The sequence below is a fragment of the Ctenopharyngodon idella genome, chromosome 22, assembly GCF_019924925.1.
Source record: "Ctenopharyngodon idella isolate HZGC_01 chromosome 22, HZGC01, whole genome shotgun sequence".
NCBI classification, from domain to species: domain Eukaryota; kingdom Metazoa; phylum Chordata; class Actinopteri; order Cypriniformes; family Xenocyprididae; genus Ctenopharyngodon; species Ctenopharyngodon idella.
Window position 1 is genome coordinate 27,271,091 of NC_067241.1, and position 27,877 is coordinate 27,298,967.

At 39.3% G+C, this 27,877-nt stretch overlaps 2 protein-coding genes across 2 annotated transcripts; one reads left to right on the forward strand and one right to left on the reverse strand.

Annotated features, from left to right (window-relative positions):
• Window positions 1-1,028: 1,028 nt before the first annotated feature.
• Window positions 1,029-8,769, reverse strand: birc7 (baculoviral IAP repeat containing 7). Its single transcript, XM_051879835.1, is given in 9 exon segments — window positions 1,029-1,850; window positions 2,059-2,112; window positions 2,829-3,044; window positions 5,809-5,848; window positions 5,943-6,024; window positions 6,609-6,708; window positions 7,260-7,296; window positions 7,298-7,840; window positions 8,754-8,769. Coding segments are annotated over 8 exon segments (1,260 nt in total). The 5' UTR covers window positions 7,826-7,840; window positions 8,754-8,769; the 3' UTR covers window positions 1,029-1,647.
• Window positions 8,262-20,944, forward strand: ddx23 (DEAD (Asp-Glu-Ala-Asp) box polypeptide 23). The gene is made up of 17 exons (XM_051879834.1): window positions 8,262-8,381; window positions 8,831-9,012; window positions 9,098-9,199; window positions 12,366-12,459; window positions 12,548-12,613; window positions 12,698-12,836; window positions 13,023-13,156; window positions 17,019-17,131; window positions 17,320-17,463; window positions 18,057-18,282; window positions 18,437-18,582; window positions 18,678-18,855; window positions 19,168-19,410; window positions 19,561-19,712; window positions 19,815-19,923; window positions 20,016-20,190; window positions 20,325-20,944. The coding sequence occupies exons 2-17, from the start codon at window positions 8,831-8,833 to the stop codon at window positions 20,546-20,548; spliced, it is 2,427 nt and encodes an 808-aa protein (XP_051735794.1). The 5' UTR covers window positions 8,262-8,381; the 3' UTR covers window positions 20,549-20,944.
• Window positions 20,945-27,877: the final 6,933 nt, after the last annotated feature.

The window sequence follows — 27,877 nt, forward strand, 5'->3', positions numbered from 1 at the left end:
GAGCCGCTGCCAGAGGAACCGCCGAGAAAGAAGCCCAAACACTGAGTCATCACAGCCGGGCCAACGTATGTACATACTGTATATAGTCTATAGTTACACAGTACGTTTTTAGAAGAGTAAGTTTCAGTTTGTAGAGTAAGATTTATCTCATTGCTGTGTGGATGGTGGGATGTTTTTGATGATTGTCAATGCATTGATATGCAGTTTCCAGGTTGTTCTAAGCAGTTTTTCGTGGTGCTCTGTGGTTGTTAGGATGTTTTGTGTGGTTTCCTGTGTGTTGACATGCGTTTGCCAAGGTTTTCTGAGCAGTTGTTAGCATGTTGCTCTGCGGTTGCTGGACTCTTCCGAATGGTTTTTCGTGGTGCTACGTGGTTGTTAGGATGTTTTGAGCGGTTGGTTGACATGCGGATGCTTTTAAAGAGTTGGGTTAGGGTAGGTTAGGGTCCCTCACATGGTTTGCAGCTTGACGTGCTGTGAGGGCTTGTGTGCATCAGTGATGCTGAGAGCTATGCCACTGGTACTTCAGTACTGGTAGGGTCACCCATAGTGGACAAGGTCTCAGCTGAGATATCAGACGAAGACAAACCACCTGAATCTGGACAGCAAAAGATTGACCTTTTAATGTAGTGAAAACTGAACAGATGAACGTTTGATAAACTTTACTAGACCAACAAACTCTATTAAAAATGGGTTATACATATATGTGGAAGTTGCTGATGGATCGATGGAAGCAACCATTCAAACAGAACTAGGAAACACATGATGGTTTAATATTAGTACGGGTTTATGACAAGGCTGCATTCTTTCTTCAGCACCGTTGTATCGGAGCTCAGCCAATCAAATTTGAGGACCGGAGGTAAGTGGCATCTGCCTATGAGCACTTTATTTATCACAAATGTTTTCTTAGCGCATAATTTCCACTCAACTGTTATATCGTCATCTGTAAAGATTAAAACGTAAGTATTTCTATGTTTCATGAAGACGAGTTTCAGGTAATATATAACAGAAGCAGAAATTTGACAAAGAAGTGCAATGCAAATCATTTTTATTCATGAAAATATAAGTGCAATGTATTAATACACTGATAATAAAATAAGATTATTATACAATATGATCTCTTATAAATTCTGTTTTTATGTTTTTTAAGATGTAAAATCCTCAAAAAGATGTTTACTTTGGCATGACACAAAATCAACCTGTTGTCCAGAACCTTACAAGCATGTAAAACATTTTAATGTACAGCGGGATCCAAAAGTCCACATTTAAATTCTGGGATTCAAAATCCCATTTAAACCTGAAAATTAACAAATAGTTTTAGGATTTCTATTACATAAAATAATTAAGATCTTCTCACAGATGAAGTGATGCTGTCATTCAATCAAGGGGAAAAACGAAAAACTAAAACATTATGAAATTCATGCTAATATTTCATATTGCAACTTTGGATGTAAAGTGGACTTTTGGACCTCTGTAGCTTTAATGTTTTAAAGAATCTTTTTAAAGAACACTGATGCTGATTTGGAAGCTGATTACACCATTTGTATAGTAATTTCAGCATTATATATCCTTTAAAAGACTATACGGTTCTTGCTAATAACACAGCAGTGCAACAGAGTGTGTTGCTGTGTATGTAGGTGTGTTTGCTCTTCAGGACATGAATGCACGCACACTCCCCCGAATGACCGCCCTGCATATGGGGCAGTGACGCAGGCTGGCTGCGCAGTCTGTGCAGACGACCAGATGACCACAGGGGATGAAGACCATGGAGACGAGTTTGTCCATGCAGACCTTACAGGTCCTCTCTTCCTGAAGCTGTCTCAACTGTTCCTCCGGAGTCAGATCTGATCGCACTGAAAAACACACAAATGCACGGACATTTTAACTCAACCCGGGTCAATTAAGATGATTGATTGAATGATCTGTTCCATCCCAGAGGCTACTAGATAGAGAGAAGATGAAGATACACCCAAACACACACACACACACACACACACACACACACACACACACACACACACACACACATTATAAGTGCAATGAGAGCGTGTTAATAAGGACCTTTCTCCCTGTCTGAGACCTGCGTTCTCGGCGTTTGCGGACTCTCCACAGTCTCTGAGGGAACAAACCATCCACACGTTAGAGGAGGGAGCGGCACTTTATAATTTCTTTTTTAATGAACAACACATGGATCTCAGTATAGGTTACATTAAAGGACTAGTTCACACAATAAAAATTCAAATTCTGTCATTATTTACTAACTCTCAAGTGACTTTAAACCTTAGTAGACATATATGTGTGTATATATTATTATATTTATATATATTATATGTATGTGTTTGTGTTTCTTCTTTTGTGGTTCAAAAAAAAAAAGAAGGGCATGTGTCATTAGACCAGGGTAAATAGTAAATAATGACTGAATTTTAATTTTGGGGTGAACTATGCCTATAAATAATGTCTTCTTCTACAGCATCATGTGAAAGGGATATAGTTCACCCAGAAATGAAAATTCTGTCATCATTTACTCACCCTCAAGAAGATATTCTGAAGAATGTCGATAACAGTAAACAGTTGATGGGCCCCATTGACTTCCATAGTATGGGGAAAAAACACTATGGCGGTCAATGGGGTCCATCAACTGTTTGGTTATCGACATTCTATAAAATATCTTCTTTTGTGTTCAGCAGAAGAAAGAAATTCATACAGGATTGGAACAACTTGAGGGTAAGTAAATGATGACAGAATTTTCATTTTTGGGTGAACTTCCTTTAACTATAGGTTTGATCTGTTTTGAAGGATGGATGAGTTTGGAAACAGAGGGTGCTCCACACCTGGTCTGGGCTCCCCCGTCTGCCTTTCCTCCTCCTCGGCCTGCAGGACGTCGGTCACCAAGTCAGAGACTGAGGTGTAGTGTGAGCCAGTAAGCAGGTAGCGTGACTGCACCAGGCTCTCCACTAGTGAGCGCTGGAAACCCATCTGCAGCACTGCCTGCACCACAGGAGACAACATGGCTGCCGCCACTGAGCTCTGCCCACCCAACACCTCTGCTAGCAGGAACATAAAAATGCCAAAGGTGTCTTTATGGGTTTAGTAATTTGCTTAATGTAATAAAATGTACAAAAAAAATTATTTTCTTGGTCCACACAAGTAGAAGTACAAGCAGAGCTTGGGTGTACAATATATTATTCACACTATGACATCACTTTGTAGGCCAATCGGCAGTTGGTATCACACTGGTTCCCTTGACAAAAACCCAATAGGATTTTCCCATAGGCTTTTGGATTATCACAAAAAACAAGTTGTTATCAACAAAAGTTTATGATACTTGCATGCTTTGTCCATCAAGATAATTCTCACAGATGAACACAACTTTTATGAATTTTGAAGCCTAAATGCAGTTGCCAGAAGCAAAAAGCTAAAGGTAGGCTATAAGCGAACTACACCACGGTTGCATAACTTCAACGTCACCAACACTAAGCTTCCGCCAACTGTTTATCTAAAGACATTTTCCCTGAAATTTTGAAATAGAATAGTTTGTAAGAGCGCAAGAATAAGCATACTGAGGCTGTGAAAGCGGTCTGAGTTTACCTGTTCAGCGTGATGACGTTTAATGTCACCGACAGCCTCTGTAGTCCGATTTAGCCACTTGTTAGCAACTGTCATTTTCAAGACATGTAACAGCTTCAAAAAATAACGAGTGGGTAATACTGATGTATTTTATGTCGTAGAATAAAATGTGAAAGTATCTTAAGCTTGTGTTTACCACGGCCCTTATTTCAGCCATTTAACCAAAAATCCATTCAAAAAACACATTGATTTTGGGACGATGGAACTGGAAGTGCTAAACTTGCTTCCGGGTTTTGGCCTACAAAAATGAGTCATAGTTCCACAACTCTGTTATACAATCATTTAGGACTTTTCTCCTTATAGAACCTTTTTGGCATAAAGTATCTTTAAAGGAACACTCCACTTTTTTTGAAAATAGGCTCATTTTCCAACTCCCCTAGAGTTAAACAGTTGAGTTTTACCGTTTTCGAATCCATTCAGCCGATCTCCGGGTCTGGCGGTACCACTTTTAGCATAGCTTAGCATAGTTCATTGAATCTGATTAGACCGTTAGCATCTTGCTCAAAAATGACCAAAAAGTTTCGACATTTTTCCTATTTAAAACTTGACTCTTCTGTAGTTACATTGTTTACTAAGACCGACGGAAAATGAAAAGTTGCGATTTTCTAGGCCGATATGGCTAGGAACTATACTCTCATTCTGGCGTAATAATCAAGGAACTTTGCCATACCATGCCATACCATGGGTGCAGCAGGTGCAATGATATTGCGAAAATCACAACTTTTCATTTTCCGTTGGTCTTAGTACACGATGTAACTACAGAAGAGTCAAGTTTTAAATAGGAAAAATATCGAAACTCTTTGGTCATTTTTGAGCGAGATGCTAACGGTCTAATCAGATTCAATGAACTATGCTAAGCTATGCTAAAAGTGGTACCTGCCAGACCCGGAGATCGGCTGAATGGATTCGAAAACGGTAAAACTCAACTGTTTAACTCTAGGGGAGTTGGAAAATGAGCCTATTTTCAAAAAAAGTGGAGTGTTCCTTTAAAACCCCAGGGCTTTCTATAAGAACCCAATAAGGTTCATCAGTTAATCATTATTATGTATTAACTAACATGAACTAACCATTAGCAACACATTTGTTGCTGTATTTACTAATCTTCATTAACATTAGTTGTTGAAAATTCAGTTGTTCATTGTTTGTTCATGTTAGTTCACAGTGCATTAACTAATGTTAACAAGATTTTAATAATGGATTAGTAAATGTTGAAATTAACATTAACAAAGATTAATAAATGCTGTATAAGTGCAGTTCATTATTAGTTCATGTTAACTAATGTGGTTAACTAATGTTAACTAATGAACCTTTTTGTAAAGTGTTACCAAGAACCTTTCTTCTAAGAATAAGAGCAAAATATTGCTGCAGGTAATTTATTCTGTGATTTATGCAAAGAATCAGTTCAGGTATGTTTGTTGACCAGCAGCGTACAGTGATTTAAAGCTTCAAAAATCACAAAAGACTAAAAGTTAGGGTAACACTGATCATCATCATTGTTAGTTGAAGAAAAGGAACAGTTGGTTAGGACAGAGTGGGTGAGATGAAAACTGTGAGAGCTGGAAGAATAACAACAACTCCTGAGGAACATAAAATGCAAAAGCAGCATAAAACGCAACCTGATATTATCCTGCTTATTACACGGCTCTTTGCACAAAAAATAAATACAGGAAATACTGATCTGAGTTGAAATTATTTTATTTTTTTACTGTGGAAAGACAGAAATGAGCACAGCTATGTAGCAAACATGGATTTCCAGGACAAGCAGTAAGTTATACTGTGTCATGGATGGACAATGGTTATTATTCAGAAATATCTGACTGCTGAATGTTGTAAATGACCAATCGGAATCAAGTATTCCAGAAAGCCGTGTAATAAACACACATAAGAGTCTGTTGATCCATTGAACACAAGCGCTACTCACAACAATGGAACATTTTATGGGACTTTAGAATTGCAGAGAATCCATCAAGTCAGGGGTTTTCAAACTGGGGCCTATGGACACCCAAGCGGAAATGTATGTCTAATATCTATTTTGTTTTTGTACACAGTATAAATGGGTCTGTACATTAAATTTAACTGCCATTATACTTGTAGGGGATCATCATATTCAGGTGTCCTTAGCATTTAAACATTTGAAAACCCCTGCACTGTTACACCTTTAAAAGAAGTCATGGCGCGACTCACCTGACGTAATGTTTCCTGCAGTTGATGACAGAGATCCACCCTTTAAAACAAAACAAAACAAAAACATTTAAAGCCCATAGCAATCATAGCTGATAAATTTACCATAAACTGATGGTTAGGTGCATCAGTATTACCACTCTCTCATTCATGTTGAAGTAAGACTGCTGGATATTGCTCACATATTCCCGTCCTCTGGCTTGGAGCAAATATTCACATCTTTGGAAGCACATGATAGATCAAATTAATAACAAGCATACATGCACTGAAATCAATAAAACATCATCCACTTGGTATAAAACAGTCCATGTAATATTCCCTTTAGTACTTGATTACATTGTATTGTATTTAAGGGGTTAGTTCACTCAAAAATGAAAACTCTGTTATTAATTACTCACCCTCCTGTCGTTCCACACCCGTAAGACCTTCATTCATCTTCAGAACACAAATTAAGATATTTTTGATGAAATTAGAGAGGTATCTGACTTGTCCGTAGACAGTATTATAATCAACACTTTTAAGGTCCGGAAAGGTAGTAAAGACATCGTTAAAACAGTCGACGTGACTGCAGTGGTTCAACCTTAATATTATGAAGCGACAAGAATTCTTTTTGTGCACAAAAACACAAAACAAAAATAACGACTTTATGTCCGAAGATGAACAAAGGTCTTATGGGTGTGGAACGACATGAGGGTGAGTAATTAATGACAGAATTTTCATTTTTGGGTGAACTAACCCTTTAATGTGGGATAAAAAACTTCCTGTTTAAAGTAGAAAGAGAATAGAAATAATTCAGCACTCACTGTGGAAACCATTTGGCGTGTTCCTGCCAAGGGTCATCACCTGGTTCCCAGTTCCTCAGACCACCATCACAGAAGAAACACTTCACATTGTCACCATGACCTAAGAAAACAATCACTTATTACCATCTTCTAAAAAACAACAAACAAACAAACAAAAACTATACTACATATTTTAAAGACACAGAGTAAAATATATAAATCATTTTTGCCATTTCTAATCAATTTTGAGTTCCAACTTAACTTTTTAATGAGGTCAAAACAAGTTGAGAATTTTGAAGAGAATGTTTTTATAAATTAACATGTTAACAGAATTAATTGTTTTGTTCTTTACTGAGAGCAGACAATGATATGCAATTTTGAATGCATATTATTTGTATAAGAAATAGGCAGAAACACTGTTGCTTTCAGAATAATGAGCAGCACGCGCTGCTGTGAGGCTGCACTGCGCTCGCGGGCTCTCTCGTTCATTCCGTTCATTCACAGCATGACTGCCGCGCGCGTGACTGTGAGCGCAGAAAACAGAAGCAACTAAGTTTTGATCCTGTGATGAATCGAAACCACGTACAATCCCAAACATAATTTTCACGTGACATTTCATTTCAATTTCTTTTCCCAAAACAACGTTTATCATCCCTTTAGTCTGAGACAGACCTGTATAGAAGAATCCAGCTCGCGCCAGAGTATCAGGGCTGCACTGATGCTCCTGTGGGCCAGTTGTGGTAGGTGGACAACCTGTTGTCCTCTGACTCCATCTCCGGGTAGGCCGCCTGCCCGGACAACACCTGCTCGTCCACGGTCAGCCGCTGCAGTTGACTCAAGAGCTGCCCATCCACAGAGTCGGACGAGCCCAGCGGAACATTCCCCACATCCCTACCCATCATTAAGCCGCATGCGGGGAAGTGCCTCTCATGCTCCCCCCGCGGAGTGTCTCCATGAACCCAGTGCCTCAGGATCCCATCACAGCAGAAGCACTGCACCGTGTCCCCGTATCCCAGATAATGAAAGCCAGCCCGGGCTAGCTCAGCAGGGCTCACGGGCACATCTCTGGGCCAGTTGTGGAAAGTCTGGAGTCTTTCCTCCTCACTCCGCATCCCGAGCCGAACCCCCGCCTCCATCCGCGCGCTGCTCTCGCGCTCATGTCCACGATCTCCCCTCATCCTGCTCACCTTCCATAATGGACTGTTCAAGTGTGCTCCAGCTCCCCCTTCGCTGGCCATATAGCCTATTATTCCCTGTAACAGAGCACCGTTTACTATAGCACACACATTTCCAGAATAAGCAGTTGTTAAAATGATCTGCCCTGTGGCCAAGCCCTGAATAGCATATATACAATAGACGCCTTTCATGGTGATTTTTTCCAAATTTCACATGTGGCTGGGTTAAAAACAACCTAGTGGATTATACATTTTAAAGTCACCATGAAATTAAAATGGACTATTTTTATGAAATATAGCGGTGTTTATTATAGGCCTAAATGATTTATCATAATTTAAATAATTACATAATTTGAAATTTTACAAAATTGCGCATAAACAAAATTTTACAAAATGAATAAACAAAAGCATAAAATAAATACATTTCGGGAAACAGAATTCTCCTTTACATTATTATTATTATTATTATTATTATAGCAAATTCAGGGCTTTTGAAAGTAGTTTTGGACTACATCTCCCATAATTCCTCACAGGAAGTCCGTCATATGTTGTCGTCAAACATAATGGCGGCTTAGTGAAACGCACAGGCTTCGCAAGCGCCTTCATTTTGATCCCTAAAGTAAGTAACTCTATGAAATTTCTTCTATTTTTAATAACAGCACAGTTGTACATGTTCTTAATGAATTGGTTTTAATCGTTATAGTCTTGTTCTGGTTCTTAAAGGTTTTGTTTATTGAAGGGAGCATGCCATTGCTGTGCTCAATGCTGCTCCTTCAGTGTGGAGTTAGACGATATTATGAAAACTCCAGTGCATTTTGTCATTGCAATATATACTGCACGTGTAATTGTATAGTTACATATTTTAGCTGTGTTTTAATGATTGCATTTAATGTAATGTGAGTAATTTTCCCTAAACAAGCACTGTGTTGTTAGAAAACAAACATATCTCCAAAATGTAAGCGCGATTTAAGCCAATTAGTCTTGTATTTACAGTAAGTTTCGCTGTAAACTTGTCTTATAAGCATGCGTCATAACATAATGCTGGCCTTGCTTTCCTCTTCTGTCCAGATGGCTGGTGAGTCTTCTGATAAGAAGGAACTGGACAGCGCAGTGAAGGAGCGGGAGTCCCGTAAGCGCAGTCGTTCTCGCTCCAGGGACCGTGAGCGTAAGGGATCTCCTGGCAGAGAACGTAAACGGCATCGGTCTCGTGAACGCAAGCGCTCCCGCAGCAGATCCAAATCTCCAGACCGGTGTGTAGGGCTATATACTCTTTTATTATCATGTGAATGATGATACATTTGTAATCTAACTCTAGCTCTGCTTATCTGTTTTTAGAGATCGTCGTCAAAAAGAAAGAGACAGAGATAAGGACAGAGACAGGAACCGCAAAGACAGAGAAAGAGACAGACGGGACAAAGACCGATCCAAGAAATCAAGGTTTGAATCATACTTGCCTCACAAACCTTTTCAGGGCTGAACAATTAGGATGTCAAGAAGATGCTTGCAAATTTTTTGGTGATGTACTTTTTCTTTTCTTTTTTTCTTTTTTTTTTTTTTTTAACCTTTATTTATATAGCGCTTTTTACAATGTAGATTGTGTCAAAGCAGCTTTACATTGATAACTGGTACGATATTTGGCTGCACAGCAGGTCTTAAAAGAATAGTGTCAATGCAGGCAGATCGAAGCACTGTTGAATATCAAATGTCAAATTTCAAGTGTCCCCAACTAAGCAAGCCAAAGGCGACAGCGGCAAGGAACCCAAACTCCATCAGGTGACATCAGGTGGCAGACAAGTGGCAAATAGGTGTTTGAATGGAGAAAAAAACCTTGGGAGAAACCAGGCTTAGTCGGGGGGCCAGTTCTCCTCTGGCCAACAGTGCTTTGTTACGATTCAGGTAGCTATCATAAGTCCGACAGGATCGCAACATTCAAAGTATTTATTCCAGTTCCATCCAATTGAGGATCGTATTCATCACGGCGGTAAGGACGGTTGTTGAGGAACTGTGTCGTGGCTGTCGTGTCGATGAGGCCCTCACAGTGGATGATCTAGTTGACTCAATCTCTGCTGATACTTCAGGGCTGCGTTGTGGTCGTGTCAAGGTGCAGGTCCTTGGTCTCACCTGGATACGGCCCGGATCCGGTTGACTACGGTGAACCTCGGGATAACCAGAAAGACTAATATTAGCGTAGATGCCATTCTTCTTCTGATGTAACGAGTACATCAGGCGTTATAGGAAGTGTTCCCGGTTCCGGCTGACCTAATTTATGCAGCCTAATAATCCTTTAACGGATTTGAAAATATAAATTGGTAATGTGTTATGTGTATGCCAAGTTAAAGAAATGCGTTTTTAGTCTAGATTTAAACTGACAGAGTGTGTCTGCTTCCCGAACAATGCTAGGAAGATTGTTCCAGAGTTTAGGTGCCAAATAGAAGGATCTACCGCCTGCAGTTGATTTTGATATTCTAGGTATTATCAGCTGGCCTGAATTCTGAGATCGCAATAGACGTGAAGGACTATAATGAATTAGGAGCTCGCTCAGGTACTGGGGAGCTAAACCATTTAGTGCTTTGTAAGTAATTAGCAAGATTTTAAAATCTATACGATGTTTAACAGGAAGCCAATGCAGTGTTGACAGAACTGGGCTAATATGGTCATACTTCCTAGTTCTAGTAAGAACTCTAGCTGCTGCATTTTGTACGAGCTGTAGTTTATTTATCAGGCGAGCAGAACAACCACCCAGTAGAGCGTTACAGTAATCTAGCCTTGAGGTCATGAACGCATGAACTAACTGTTCTGCATTTTTCATTGAGAGCATATGTCGTAGTTTAGATATATTTTTAAGATGGAAGAATGCGGTTTTACAGATGCTAGTAACATGGCCTTCAAATGAAAGATTGGTATCAAAGAGCACACCCAGGTTCCTAAGTGACGATGAAAACTTAACAGAGCAGCCATCAAGTGTTAGACAGAATTCTAGGTTATTACGTGAAGAAGTTTTTGTCCAAAAATTAGAATCTCTGTTTTTTCTGAATTTAGTAGTAGGAAATTACTGGTCATCCAATTTTTTATATCAGCTATGCATTCTGTTAATTTTGTGAATTGGTAAGTTTCGTCAGGGCGTGAAGAAATATAGAGCTGAGTATCATCAGCGTAACAGTGAAAACTAACGCCATGCTTCCTAATGATATCTCCCAAGGGTAGCATGTACAGAGTGAACAGCAACGGTCCTAGTACTGAGCCTTGCGGTACTCCATATTGAACTTGCGATCGATATGACATCTCTTCGTTTACTACTACAAACTGATAACGGTCAGATAAGTATGATTTGAACCATGACAATGCAATTCCACTAATGCCAACATAATTTTCGAGTCTATTTAAAAGAATATTGTACAATGTATACTGTATACTGAATACAATGTACTGAACATTGTTTTTGCAAAATACTGCAGTTTTACATGTCACCAAGGTCACCAGTTAAAGTCCCCCTGTAGTCAATAATTTTATTCCTTAAAACTCATATTTGATCACCAAAATGACATATTTAATGATTTTTCCTGTGGAAAAAAAAAATCTTCATGCCTTAAAACTTGGATGTAACTCTACACCCTTGCCTGATTTAATATATGCGGATCAATGAATATGCAAATTAGCCCCTCCTCCACTCGCTCACACCAGCTCAGAGATCCACTCGGTCAACTTACTGAGATAAACGCTGTACTATGGTATCGATTAGCCTTTTGCTTGACTATTGGCGCTTTTCTACTGCGTGGAACGACTTGGCTCGGTTCGGTTCAGCACGGCTCGGAGCGCTTTACCTCAACAGAGGTGGAACTATTTAAAGGTGCAGTAAGCAATTTCTGAAAATCTCTGTCGATATTTGAATTCACCAAAACAAAATTAAAAGGATCACACTCCTATCTTGATAGCTCCGCCCCAAATTCACAAACACACTATGCAGCACAGGCACCTCCCCCCTAATGAGTTGACACGCCCCTTACTGCTGATTGGCTACAAGTTTGTTTTGGTGCTTGGTCTGATCCACTTTCAACAGCGTTTCTCAGAAATTGCTTACTGCACCTTTAAGCGAGCTGTACCATTCCGTACCGAGCCGTCCCATGCAGTGGAAAAGTGCCATATGTTATCAAACAGCTAATAATGTGTTGCTAATGCTACACAAACCATGTTCCATTTGCCATCTCAGAGTCAGACAGCTGCCTTCTAGCAATCAGTATCCTTAGAAACACTTTGAACAACTCAGAACGTCAGTAAAGGCATAGTTTATCATAACATCATAATATACATCAATATACGTCCTATTTGGACGTCTGAAAAGTTGACTGTTTCACAAAAGGCTTGTACTAAACACTGCTGAATACCGCATATACTGCATATACAATATAAACAACAAAAAGATAAATAAAAGATAATCAGTGTTTTTTTTTTTTTACTGTAGTTGTTCATGTTATTATACAAACATTGTGTGTATATGTGTGTGTGTATATATATAATATGCATACAATGTTTAGATATTTTAAATATTTAAATAAAAATATAATGTGTAAATTTTATAATATAAAGTGTTTTTTTTCTCTCTCAGGAGCAATTCTCCAAAATCCAAGGATTTGAAAATAAAGAGGGATAAGGATTTGAAAAAAGAGGAAGATGAGGAAGATGAGAAGAAGAAAAAGAAGGTGCCCTATTAGAAGACATTTCAAGTTTGAAATTTGTATATTGTGTACTTTTTTGACTTAGACTTTTCTGAAATCTGCACTGTTTCAGGTGCAGCCTCTCTCCCTTGAAGAGCTGCTTGCAAAGAAGAAGGCAGAAGAAGAGGCAGAGTCTAAGGTAAAGTAGTTTTATATATTCATGCAAATTAGTGGTCCATTTTTTTTTTTTTCTTTTTTTCTTAAACATATCCTCCTGTTGCAGCCCAAGTTCTTGTCCAAAGCGGAGCGAGAAGCTGAAGCCATCAAACGGAGAGAGCAGCAGACAGAGGAACGCCGCAGACAGGTGGAGGATGAGAGGAAGAAAAGAAGAGTATTTCAGGACATTGGCAGAAAGATGCTAGGTGAGAGGCTAGAACAAATAATAGCGTCTGTAGAAACATGGTTATACTTTTATTATTGAAGTTTTGTAGCTTTTAGTCTGTCTATTAGCTTTGGGGCCATCTATATGCTAATGCACTTTTGAATGTTGACTATAATTTTTGGTTTTTATCTTTTCTTCTCATCATCTTGCTTTATCTAATTTGCAGAGGATCCGCAGGAGCGTGAACGGCGGGAAAGAAGGGAGCGGATGGAAAGAGAGAACAATGGGAATGATGAGGATGATGGACGGCAGAAGATTAGAGAAGAAAAAGACAAAGGAAAAGAGCTGCAGGCCATTAAGGTGATGAGTTCTACACTGTCCTCACCTATTCAGCTGGAGAAAACACTAACCAATTCTTTAGATCTTTGTCTTGACTGAGAGTAATCTTAAAGGCAAATTAAATAGTATTTAAACTAGGGCTGTTGATTTAACGTGTTAATTTAATGAATTAGTTATAGGGAAAAATAACTCGTTAAAATTGACGCATGTAACGCATCCGCCCCGCCCCAGACCTACATAGGTCATCTTACATTTGATAAAGTTCATTGGTGACGAACATGAAGCAGGGCAACAACTCACAGCGTGATGGAGCCTATACAACGCTGTTATATGCCCCTAAAATTCAAGATATCAGAGCAAAGCCCGTTTTTTTTCTCATATTTATATCTTGATATAAATCACACGAGTGCTGTTTTTGTCCCAAATACCCAAAGAGTGCAAATGTGATATTGATTTTATACAACAGTTCGATAAATAAGTTAACAGGGTGGCCGTAGGTCCTTAAAATGTCTTAAATAAAGTTTTCCTAATAAAACCCCTTAAAAAGTATTAAATTGTCTGAAATTCTGATTCGATGGGTCTTAAATATTTTTGGTCACATCACTGCAAAAAAATTCTCCGGTCTGACGAACCCAATGACTGGTTACAATCATTGAACAGACTGAAGAATATGTTTTTCCCGCTATAGTTACTGCGTCATCAAAGAGAACTGAGGTAGAATATAGGTCGAATTAGCAGAATATAGGTCGAATTAGCAGAATATAGGTCGAATTACAGTTAGCTGACCAACCTCCTGGCTTGTTTAAAACGGGTAAAATAATGTTTATTGAAAAATGGCTTGTCCATGGCCGCCATGGAGATAATGAAAATATTTGAGACTGTTAGGAAAATGAATGTTATGTTATGTTAATAAAAATATGAGATGAAAACCTGTCTATGAAAACATGAAAACGTGATTAGAACAGTGTTAGATTTATGGATCCTATGATATTAATCAGATAATTAGATACATAATATAGACATAACATTACAACTTGTATCGGCACAAAAGGATGCAAATGCCAGTGAACTTTAAGTTACACGCTATAGCGAGAGAGAGAGCGAGCGCCGTGATGCGCTTTCACGACAGCACGCTAAATAACGGGTAAGGACAGAATTTACTGTAGATTTCTCTAAAGTTCTCATTATAAAGCCATGTTTATGGCAGATCTGTGCTTTATTTTAATCACATTATTAAGTGATACCATAAATCGCCTGTGCGTTTTTGAAGCCATGCGAATATGATGAAAAATGCACTGCTGCATTATTATAACATCAGTATTTTTATTTTTTAATTTTTTAAAAAGAAACATCTAAAAGCAATATGACCGTCTCAAATAACTGTCAATATCGGGCATTGCATTTGAGCATGAAACTAAACACTGATATGCAGCGCATTCAGCATTTTAATAAATGTTGATATCCCGACCCAACGCATCCTATATTAGATTAATCAGATGTAGCTATTAGTACAACTTTCATCTGCAAATGGTTTGCGAATGCAAACGTGAGCTTGACCGAAAGTGTAACTCCGATTGTGCTTTAAAAAGTGTCACTAATATTTCAGCAATATTTTGGATTCAATTTGCACTTTCTGATCAACCAAAATTTTACAGTATGAAAATCACTGATGATTATTGCTAAATTAATTATGAATAGAATTGAAAGGATATTTTCAGCACAAGATAAAAGTGCTACACAGCTTGCATTGAACTGTATTTTCATCTATCTTGTCAAAGTGAAACTAGACATCACTACATGACTTTGAGGCCATTCTCTCTCTTCTCACGTCTTTTGACGCATGCTGTGGAAAGCTAAACAATCAGAGCTCAGGGCGCCGCCCAAAGTGCTGCTATAATCAATCAGGAGAAAAAAGAAAAAATACATTTCGATCATCGTTTACATGATCGATCGTCGCTGTCACGGTCGAGTACTCGAGTGCTCGGTCGCTGTTGCACATCCCTAGTTCTTTCAAACATTTAATAAAAAATAAATAAATAAAAAAGGCAAAGGATAACCCCAATTGATTTCTAGCCCTTGCATTAGCTCTACTACCAGATATATTTATGGAGATGAGAAATAAAAACCCACCCTGTACAGCTATGATCAGCTGTTTGGTTGAGTTTTAGATGTTTTATGGAAATAATGTAAAGGTTACAGATTAAAATATGCGATTAATCACAGGTCAACTCATGACAATCATGCAATTAATCGCGATTAAATTTTTTGATCATCTGACAGCCCTAATAAACACTGATGTCTAAGTTAGCGATCAAAATAGAGTGAATCACCTTTTGAAAGTAATGATTGTATCAGTTACATCGGTATACCACTAGGTGGTGACGAGACTGTTTAAAAATTTATTTTGCATTGAATCATTCATTCAAGAGATTCGTTCAAAAAAAAAAAAAAAAAAAAAAGTACTTATAAGTCGTTGAATTATTGATTTAAAGCAATTAACATTTTGTCAGAACCTCTAGTAAATGTTGTTTTGTTTAGTAGTCTATTCAGAATTGTGGGAGAATCGTGATCTCTGTTTGAAAAAAAAAATTTGTGATTCTTAATTTATCTAGAATCGTGCAGGTCTAATATATAGGCTATAACGTGTATTTCTATCGCAGGTTTGGTCTTAAATTTCATATACGGCGGTATTAAAAAGGTCTTAAGTCTTAAATTTAACTTGTTTATATCTGGTTGGACACATTGGTTAATATTGTGTTATAATTTAGACACAATATTGTCTACTTTTGCTCAAATTTGCCAAAGAAAATATTACCTATAAAGCAAGAGCGGAGCTGTTGTGCGTCTCCAAGCAACATAGCGGTGTTTCGTTTCCACGTTTTGAGCGAATCAATCAGGTGAACCAATGATTCAATGGCCCATTGATAAAGAGAACCATTTACTTCAATCCTGAATGAATCAGCCATTTGAACGAATCGAACGAATGAATGACTTGTTAGCTGCGTCTCATTTCGGAGCTTGCGTACGTCATTAAGGATGTCTTATTTAAGAAAAGTAACCATAATAAAACTGTCTGTTATTCCTCGTGAGGTGTAAAATACTGTAATATCTTTCTTTCTTTGCAATCTAACAGTTACTTTTCATGAGACCGCCTCGATGAAGTATGCGGTCGACAAATGCGACCTCCGGAGGACGCAGCCTTCAAAATGAGACGCAGCTATTGACTAACTCATTTAGACATTTACCGCCACCTACTGGCAGTTTTAGTTTCTTATTTAGAGTATCATTTCATTAAAAAAAATCATTTTTTTCATATTAATAAAAATCCCATTAAAGGTATAGTTCACCCAAAATTTAAAGTTTTGTCATTATTTACTCACCCTGATGGCTGTTGAAGCCTAAAACTTTGTGTAATAAATTCTATGTTGAATCAAATAAAATATTTTTTTTTCTAATGCTACTTTTTGTAATGTCTATTTGATGCTTTTCTCATTTAACACAATAATGACTTTAAGTTACTCAGCCAAATTTAATGTGCAATTAATTAATCGCCACATTGTGTAATTAATTCGATTTAAAAAATGTAATCACTTGACAGCCCTATTTTAAACAAGATTGGATACAAGATTGGACAGAATTTTAATTGGCAATTAGCAGAATGTGTCGGGTAGAAAAAGAGTTAAGTTTTTAAGATTGACTAAATAAAGCAAATGTTGGCCACAGAAAAATCTATAAAATTAATTTGCACACGTTTAGAGCAGTTTCTGCCCACAGAATATCATCTTTCCATGTATTTTTCCCTTGCCCTGCTGTGCATTGAAGTGCATTAGGTGGATATGTGTCTTTTTGACGAATGGTGAACCAAAACTTATTTTCTCTTTAGGAGCGATATCTTGGCGGGATGAAGAAACGGCGGCGTACACGCCATCTGAATGACAGGAAGTTTGTCTTTGAGTGGGATGCGTCTGAAGACACATCAACCGACTACAATCCAATGTAAGCATGTCATGAGACACCTCAAATAACTGCACATGAATGTTTTCACATGAAAGTCCAGATTATTTTGTATATTTTATTGCATTGCATTTGGTCATGACTTCCACAGGTCACTCATTTTACATATGTATGTAGTATATGTGAGAGAGAGGAGCTAGAGTTAACAGCACAAGACTGTTTGTGTTTAGCTATAAAGAAAAGCATCAAGTTCAGCTGTACGGCCGAGGCTTCATCGCAGGCATTGACCTCAAGCAGCAGAAGAGAGACCAGTCCCGATTCTATGGAGATCTGATGGAGAAGAGACGGACCCTTGAAGAGAAGGAGCAAGAAGAGTAAGATCCACACACTTCATTCAGTATATACCTCATTTGGGCTCAGTAAGATATAATTAATTTCTTAAAAAAATAAATAAATAAATTATATATATATATATATATATATATTTTTTTTAAGAAATTAATACTATTCAACAGGGATGCATTAAATCATTAGTATCAAAATGTGACCGACATTTATAATGTTACAAAATATTTCTATTTCAAATAAATGTTCTTTTGACATTTCGAGTCACATTTGTGTCACATTTCCACAAAAATATTAAGGAGCACAACTGTTTTCAACATTGATAATAATGATAAATGTCTCTTGAGCTTTAATTCATAATGTTTTCTGAAGGATCATGTGACAGTAATGATGCTGAAAATTCAGCTTTAATTGACATCATTTTAAACTATATTAAAATAGACAACAATTATGTTAAATCGTAATAAAATAACAGCAATTTTGTGAAATATTTTATTTTTTCAACAAAAACACCCAATGACAGGGTTGTAATTGACACAAGGGAGAACTTCTATTATGGAAAATAGAAATTATAATCAAATGTTCACAGTTTTAATGGATATGGTATTATGTAATTTCACAGACTGAGGCTGAAGAAGGTCCGAAAGAAGGAGGCCAAGCAGCGCTGGGATGACCGACACTGGTCTCAGAAGAAGCTGGATGAGATGACGGACAGAGACTGGAGAATTTTCAGAGAGGACTACAGCATCACCACCAAAGGAGGGAAGATCCCCAACCCCATCCGCAACTGGAAGGAGTATTCACTGCCGCCACACATTCTGGAGGTCATCGAAAAGTGTGGCTATAAGGTCAGTGTGTTTCTGTTTGCTGTGTTTCCAAATTATGACATGATTAGATTGTTCTGCTAATGTTTAAAAATGCTCATGACACATGGCATCCATCCATGTAAATGTGTTTTATATACATTAAAAATGTTTTCTTTAAATGTTCATTCTTTGTCAGGATCCTACACCTATCCAGAGGCAGGCCATTCCTATTGGTCTACAGAACCGTGACATCATTGGTGTGGCCGAGACTGGTAGCGGTAAAACTGCTGCCTTCCTCATTCCCTTGTTGGTCTGGATCACCACTCTACCTAAGATTGACAGGTGAGCTCACTTTTCTCTGTCACACTTTTATGTGCCAACACATGTTCTGAGGAATCAGATAAAATATGGGAAACTTTGTGTGTGTTTGACTGTAGGATTGAGGACTCCGATCAGGGACCTTATGCTGTAATTCTGGCCCCAACTCGTGAGCTGGCACAGCAGATCGAGGAGGAGACCATTAAATTCGGCAAACCGCTGGGGATCCGGACAGTAGCCGTGATTGGTGGAATATCCAGAGAGGATCAAGGGTTCAAACTCAGGATGGGTTGCGAGGTGAGCGTAAAATACCTTCCATTAACCAATTGTTATTAATTATTCATGTTTAATAATTTTTGTCAGGGTTGTTGTCATTGTTGTCAGGGTTATTACACTTAACTAAAACCATAAATAAACATTTTGTTACTTGAAATAAATGTTTTATATATATATAAACAAAAACTATATAGACATTAAAAAAAAATAAATAATAAAAGACAGTATCTCTGTATTTAGTGATACTAAAATAACACTGGTCGATGTCTGTATTCGTAATAGATAAGCTCACTGTAGTTGTAGATCTGATGTGTTTTGCTTCCTCATTCTCAGATCGTCATAGCCACACCTGGTCGTTTGATCGATGTGTTGGAAAACCGATACCTCGTCCTGAGCAGGTGCACGTATGTAGTACTGGATGAAGCCGACAGAATGATTGACATGGGCTTTGAACCCGACGTCCAGAAGATTCTGGAGTACATTCCTGTGACTAATCAGAAGCCAGACACAGATGATGCTGAGGACCCCGAAAAAATGATGCAGAACTTTGAGTCAGGCAAACACAAATACAGACAGGTAACAGATACTGAGTTATCACGGTTTAAAAAATAAAAAACTGACTCTGATTCCCCATTATGAAATGAAGTCACAAATTCTATTGCTTAATTTAGTTCCCTTTTTCCTCCTTTAATTTCTTATTATTGCACGTCCCCTCTCGTTTTTCAGACGGTCATGTTTACAGCCACTATGCCTGCTGCAGTGGAGCGTTTGGCCAGAAGTTACCTCCGACGGCCTGCGGTTGTGTACATCGGCTCTGCAGGCAAACCACATGAGAGAGTGGAGCAGAAGGTCATCCTCATGTCTGAGGGTGAAAAGAGGTCAGAGCGCACACGTCAACTGTAACCCCTCATATTCAAGTGGAAGTTGTCATTAGAAATTTACTAAACCTTTTCTTGCAAATGTTCTTGTGTGGCAAACAGGAAGAAGCTGCTGGAAGTTTTGGCAAGTGGCTTCGAGCCGCCTATCATCATTTTCGTTAACCAAAAGAAGGGTTGTGATGTGCTGGCTAAGTCTCTGGAGAAGATGGGAGTGAGTACACAGTGTTTATTACTGTCTGTAATTCTTCATAGAAATAACTTGCAGTCAGTAACTCTCAATCTTTCTTTTCCTCTGTTCTGCAGTACAATGCTTGTACACTTCATGGTGGTAAAGGTCAGGAACAGAGAGAGTTCGCCCTGTCCAACCTGAAGGCCGGAGCTAAGGACATCCTGGTGGCCACAGATGTGGCAGGCAGAGGTATCGACATCCATGACGTCTCCATGGTCCTCAACTACGACATGGCCAAGAACATTGAGGGTGAGTCTGACATCATTTCTGTCACTTTATCCATTAAACCTTTTTCCCTTTAGAACTGTTAAATGGTTATATCAGGGGACTTCCTGTTTCCCATGCCCATTTTGAGGATTAATTTTTAACTTTGCTTTTCTCAGACTATATCCATCGTATTGGCCGAACGGGTCGTGCTGGAAAGAGTGGTATGGCAATGACATTCCTGACCAAAGAAGACTCTTCTGTGTTCTACGACCTGAAACAGGCCATCTTAGAAAGCCCTGTGTCCACCTGCCCGCCCGAGCTGGCCAATCACCCAGAAGCCCAGCACAAGCCCGGCACCATCCTTACCAAGAAGAGGAGAGAGGAGACTATCTTTGCTTGAGCCAAACCCCTCACACATGTTGTTGTTTTTTTTTTTTTCTGTATCTTGTGACTGCTGTTTCTTCTCACCTGATTCTTCATAAGAGACACCCAGTAATTCATGGGATCATTAATCACAGTTTTCTGACAGATAAACAAGTGACAAGTGTAGAACTCTGTGATAAAACTGCAGTAGAGAGAAATCATCCCTTGACACCATCAGATGGACAGTTGGTGAAACGTAATGTAGAACAGCACACCTCTTTTGTTTTTTACACATTACGTGTAATTGTGTTTCTGATTTTTAAATTGTGTAAAAATACCAATTAATGCATTTGTAGATAACCCATTTCAGTCAGAGGATGAGTAAAACTGTTCATTCACTCTATGGATTAATAATAAAGTCCTTTAGACTGAATCATGTGTCGTTTGAAGTTTATTTGATTATACTTCTCTGGCACAAGCATAAACTTTGGTACAGCAAGCACAAGATGGAAAGATTTGATGATGGAAAAAATCAGTAGTGACAAAGTCCCTTTCGAGGAAAGTCTGTTCACTTGGCGGCCGTATTTGTTACCCGTCTATTCATCCCAGCCTTTCCGACATTACGGTTCATACCCCCTATTCTCTCATCTACGTGGTTAGGAGAAAAACTACCAACTTCCTATCTACATCTTCCATCTTAACTCCTTCCTAGGCTCATATGACCTTTTTCTGAATGTGTTTTCCAGGTACACTGATCAGGCATTACCTCAAGAACCACTCTTTCTTTCTGAAACCAGGAAAATGCCCACTACCAAACTATTCCCCAAATAGAAGGAAAACTAAAAACAAAAACACCTCATGAAGAAACATTTTGTTTTGTTGTTTTTTTAATACATTCAGGACAGAATGAGCCAGTGATGGCTCTGTGACATCCAGTCTATAAAATCGAACATAATCTGAGGTGAAGCCCAACTTAATGTTGCACATATGTTCTGAACTGAAACGCCCTTAAACAGTGCCCATGAGGTAGCCATACCTCTGGTAGAATGAGCTCTCAGCCCTTTCAGAGGACCAAGACCCATGCTATTATAACCTAATATAACAGCTTCCACTACCCAGTGGGACAGGCACTGACGTGAAATAGGTTTACCCTTATTCCTTAATGCCTTCATTCTGTTCACATAGTGACGCAAAGCAAGGACAGGGCACAAACAAAAGCCACTCATCTTCCGATGAGGAAAAAGTCGGTGGATGAAAACCCAGTAAATCCACCTGCTTACAGGTGAGAGCTGACTCGCTCACTTTAGGCACAAAAGCTGGATTAGTTTTGAGAGTTACTTTAGAGTAATCCATAGCAAACAGCATACAAGTTATGAACAAAAAAGCATGAAGTTCACTAACCCACTTAATAGTCAAAAGAGGGAATAATAAAGCAACCTTTAGCAAAATGAGCTATAAATCAATACTCTCTATAGGCTCAAAAGAGGACTGAGATAAGGCATTAAGGACCACAGACAGATCCCACCGCAGAATCGGTGGCTTTGAAACCCTGTTCTATCACTGCGTACCTCCATAAGAGCTGGTGTTGACATATAGTGTTTCTGTCAATCCCCACACGGCATGCAGAAATTGCAGCCAGATATACATTATTTCTTGTAGAAAAGGATCTGCCCTTGTTTAAAAGCCCCTGCAGGAAGTAAAAAACATCCACAACCGAACAGAGAAAAGGAACAATGTGTCTGTGCGCACCATTGCTCAAACACATTCCATTTCCCACCATACGGAGAGCACTTTGAAGCTGCTTTTGCATTCTTAATTGTTTCAATCACCCTTGGAGGCAAACCCATAATGCTTAAGTTTAACCTCTCATGGGCCAAGCTAAGAGAGCCACTTTGTCCATGGCTGGGTGAAAGATCTCCCCACGCAACAGGAGAGGCCTAGGCTGGTCGCATAGGGGTTGAATTATCTCTGTCAGCCACAACTTCCCTGGCCAGTTCAGGACTCTTAGAATAGGCATGATCAGACTCAGTGGAGGAAATGTGTACCGCAGTGCATTTGGCCACGGGTGCGCCAGAGCATCTACACCCATAGACACATCGTCTCTCACCAGAGAGAAGAATAGAGGGCAATGAGGGTTTTTGTGCAAGGAAAAGAGATCTATGGCAGCTCGGCCAAACCTCTCCCACAACTGGCTCACTACCTGAGGGTGCAGAGTCCATTCCCCTTTGAGAGCATTTGCTCTGGATAGGAGATCCGTGCACCCCCGCATTCATTATTCCTGGCATATGCGTTGCCTGTAATGAATAAAAATGCTTCACGCCCCACATGATCAGTTTCCTGCCAGACTGTAAAGCTGAGGGGAGCATGTATAGGCCACCGCTGTTGTGTTGTCTGATCTGATCAAAATGTTGTGGTTCAATAGGAGCTGCACAAAATGTTTCAATGCCAGAAACATTGTTAACAGTTCCTGGAAGTGCATTCTAGATTGAGACAGGCTATTTACCTTTCTCTATCCTGTCCTCACACACTGCACCCCAACCTGTGAGCGATGCATCCATCGTCACCACCTTTCTCAGAGAAACTGGCCCCAGCAGAGTCCCAGACTTGAGAAAAGAACAATCTCTCCATCTCTCCATTGAGTGATCTCTCCACTGACAGAGAATGCGCATGCAGAATGTGCAGCACATTCATGAGTTTGCAATTACATATAATCAGATATAGTAATAAAATATGCATATTTGGTGTGCTGTCCGAGGAGAGTGCTCCGAGCTCAGAATTTGGCCCAAACCCAGAGTACTCCCCCCATCTCTGGCTAGGATAGGAATAATCGAGAGTGAGGAGTTGGGGTGGAGGAGGGATGCTGTAAAAAACTGTCATGGAACAGAGGTAAGTCAGCTCTATATACACGCTTCCTCTTGCGTTGACTGGGTAGATAATCTGAACGCGCTACTCCCGAACTTTTTTAATAAAGTTCCATATATTTGGATATAGTATAAAACATGCGAAAACCCCCAAAATATGCCGCGAGTTGACAGCTTGGCATTAATGAGGAGATTGGCTGCCTGACTGAGAGGGCTCACTTTTAGCATCCAACGGGAGCCTGCAACTCACAGCATTGGACAGCTAAGCCCTGCCAGTATAAAAAAAAAAGCGATCATGAGCGGCGATTCCAACAACCTGATCGGGAGGGCTCACACAACATTGGACAGGCAAGTCCCACCAGCAATTGAACGGGTGTCTAAGCGATTCCCAACTGCCTAACAGGCAGGTCTCACACAGCATCTGACGAAAGCCTGCAGCTCACAACATCACACAGGTGAGCCCTATCAGCAGTCGAACGGGTGCTAGTGATTTCACCACCCGACCGGAGGGATCTTTCAGCATCTGATGGGAGCCTGCAGCTCACAGCATCGGACATGTAAGTGGCCGGACGGGCACACAAGACTCCAACCTCCAGACCGGGAAGGCTTGTGCAGCATCCGACGGGAGCCTGCAGCTCACAGCATCAGACAGGTGAGCCCCGCCAGGCACCGTATGGGCACACAAGTCCAGGCCGTATCCAGGTGAGTGCAAGGACCTGTGCCTTGACACGACCACAACGCAGCCCTGAAGTATCAGCAGAGATTGAGTCAACTAGATCATCCACTCTGAGGGCCTCATCGACACGACAGCCACGACACAGTTCCTCAACAGCCGTGATGAATACGATCCTCAATTGGATGGAACTGTAATAAATACTCTGAATGTTGCAATCCTGTCGGACTTATGATAGCTACCTGAATCGTAACAAAGCACTGTTGGCCAGAGGAGAACTGGCCCCCCGACTAAGCCTGGTTTCTCCCAAGGTTTTTTTCTCCATTTAAACACTTATTTGCCACTTGTCTGCCACCTGATGTCACCTGATGGAGTTTGGGTTCCTTGCCGCTGTCGCCTTTGGCTTGCTTAGTTGGGGACACTTGACATTTGACTTGACATTTGATATTCAACAGTGCTTTGATCTGCCTGCATTGACACTATTCTTTTAAGAGCTGCTGTGCAGCCAAATAATGTACCAGTTATCAATGTAAAGCTGCTTTGACACAATCTACATTGTAAAAAGCACTATATAAATAAAGGTGACTTGACTTGACTTGACAAGTCTGCAATGTCCCGACTGAAAGTGGGTCCTATAGGTTGAGTGGAGGGCAAAGAAGAGTGTGGCTTTTCACTGGGCGGAATCTGGGGCGCGGTCCAGGCTTGCTGAAGGCCTACTGCTCCAGCCCTGGAATAAGACAGGCACAGGTGAGAGATGCAACTTCCCAATGAAAACCATCCCGTCCAGTCTAAAATATAAACACTTAAAATAGACTTACCATAGTGAATCAGGGTCAGACAAAAACACTGTTTGGAAGGATTGATGTATTGACTCATTATTTAATTGTTGTTCATTTTGAACAAAAAAAAGTTACATAATGTAACTTTAACATTTGTAAATGCATTAAGACGGGTGTCCTGGGGGAGTTTAGTTCCAACCCTGCTCTAACATATCTGTAGTTTTAAAATAAGCCAGAAGGACTTGATGAGCTGGATCAGGTGTTTAATTAAGGTTGCTTAATCTAAACTCTGCAGGGATGTGGCCCAAGAACTGAGTTTGACACCACTGCATTAAGAACTAACAGTGAACAATAGTGTATATCTTTAAATTAATCAACATTAATACAGGTTGTAAAGAACTATTATTGTTTATTGTCGTTAGGGCTGAAATGATTAGTCGACATTATCGACAACGTCGACAATAAAAAATTGTTGACAAATATTTTTTTTTGTCGAATAGTCTTTTGATCTCATATGACCTATTATTTGAAGGGCCTGCAATAACACGGTTTGACCAGTGGGGCGTTGTAGCGCAGTACTGTAATGTAGCCCTCCCGGATCCAATCCAATAGAAGAAGACACAGCGTTTCGGAGTGCATAGTGCAAACGAAGATGTACCCTTAAAATATGTGAGTTTAACACAGCATAAAACATAAACATAACGTTTAGCATAACTACATTAAAATTTTCTCACGTGGTGAAAGATACATAGCAGAGCAAAGAGGACACAGATAACGTGCCGACAGATCAGGTTACTTTTGATATAAAACAGTCTCTGCTTTTAAGTTGTCAATTTTACTACGGGATTCAAACAATACATTTTGGCGCTCTTTAATGTGGCGTGACAGATCGCTGTAGCACCTCAGGTCAAGCGGCACATGAACCTATTATCTCTTCCTCTTTTCTGCTATTACAGCACGAAATAAACATGAATGAACATCAAAAAGTATGTTGAAAGATACAGTACAACTTACTGAAATGAATCCATCTCTAATGTAATCACTTAATCAGAGTTTTAACCACAGAAAGACATCAATAAAACAGCTTGCAAACTAATATGTTTGACATTTACCTCAGAAAAGCCATTTAATGACCATAAACTCGATAGTTAAAAAGAAGAAGAAGAAATGAAATCTAGAGAGGGTTATTTTTTAAAAAATATATGCACAATATTACATATTCATATTTGTACTCTTATTAAAAAGTTATTAGTACAATTCCCAGACATAATAAAAACACAGTACCAGTCATTGTAACAGTTGGACTATTGATGACTTCCGAGGAGAAAAGAAAACCTGAAGTAGATTGGTCTATTCAGTTGGCTCGAAATTGATTAAAAATACACTTTCAAAAGCTGAAGTGATTTTTTTTAAAGTATAACTCAATATTTTAACTAATTGCTAAAATGGAATAATCGAACACAGCATACTGATTAATCCTTCCCATAATCGGCAGATTAATTGATTATCAAAATAATCGTTTGTTGCAGCCCTAGTTGTCGTTTATAACACCTAATGCATTAACTAATGCTTATAGAATGTCAATGTAACGTGTTACTGGTGCTTTCACACAAGCTTATTTGGTGCAGACCAATCAAACTTTTCATTACATAGTGAGAATGAAACAGTTGCATAGACTGGTGGCAGAGATGCTACAAATTATAACATTCTTATCACTGCTCTGCTTTCTCAGTTTTTATACTTTCTCTGTAAATCTGAATGGTGTTCAACATAAGAGCTGTTGGTATTTTACCACAGGGAGGCAGTGTGAACTTTGATTTAACAAATTTAAATGGCCAAATATTGTATTTACATACAACATGTACCACGTTAGCTCTGGACTACTGCTGACTTTCCTATGTAAGTGACACTTTGCAAATGAACTTATTGTTCCCTATTCATATCAATAGTAGAACAAACAACAAATCATGAACATGAATCACAAACACTTACAGAATACATGGTAATTAAGCCTATTCAGAAATCTTTAATTTGCATTAGGCTAAATCAAATTTGAGATCAGAGGAGTGAGGTTTACTCGCACAGCGACTACTAGCTGGCCTCCGTTACACTTGCTCAGTGCAATGAGGTGAGAGGTAATTACCTCTCACGCTATAGCCAAAGACAAGTTGTTTGTGTGGAGAAACTCAGTAAAAAACAACTTTGCTGTTTTCTTCATGAAGGCAGTGATTTTGTTGCTGACTGGATGCATAATGAAGTAACTACTATCTCACTACATTTTCCAAGTAGCTTGCCCAACACTGGTTGCTGATAGATGCATAGCTTCCTTGGATAGAAAGGTTTAGACTGTTGAGCAAGCTGAATATAGCAGTAAGATATGCCAGTTTGGTTTGTACGTTCTCATAAATTCTGACATCTAACTGTGTAGCTCAAACTCACATTGCAAAACTTTCCCATGAAAGAACCATCACACTTCTGTGTGGTATAGCAGTGTGTCATGCCCAGTGTCCAATTCCTTACAAAATTGTCTAAGCATATGTGACTGCAGTGCTCTTGACTTCACAAAATGTCCTTGCCACCGCACCATCCATCCATTTTTCTCAGCTTCAGTCACAAAAACATCCAGGAGTCTAAATATTCCTCACTCGTTGTCCTGCCAGGCATCTCCTTGCAGAACAGAAAGTCTTCCCAGAAAATCTTCCCTCCCCATGGATAGCGAACCAAAACAATGAACTGAGCCACACTGGCTATGTCTGTTGATTCGTCCAGCTGAGTAGAAATGTCAGGTATTACCAGACTCAGAGAGATGAAGGTGAACCCAAGTGTAGGCATTTATTGAACACAACACCATGACAACAGGCGAGAATGAGAAACATACAGTAGACAGTTCAACGGCAGATTGCAATGATGATAATAGACTGAATGTCTTTCTCCAGGTAACGAAAGAGCACACACAGAGGATCAGAGGAGATGCAGGAGAACACAGGGACATCGCTGGAGATTGCTGGAGACTGGTAAGTACCACAAGAAAACATAACAGGTAACCTTGCAGG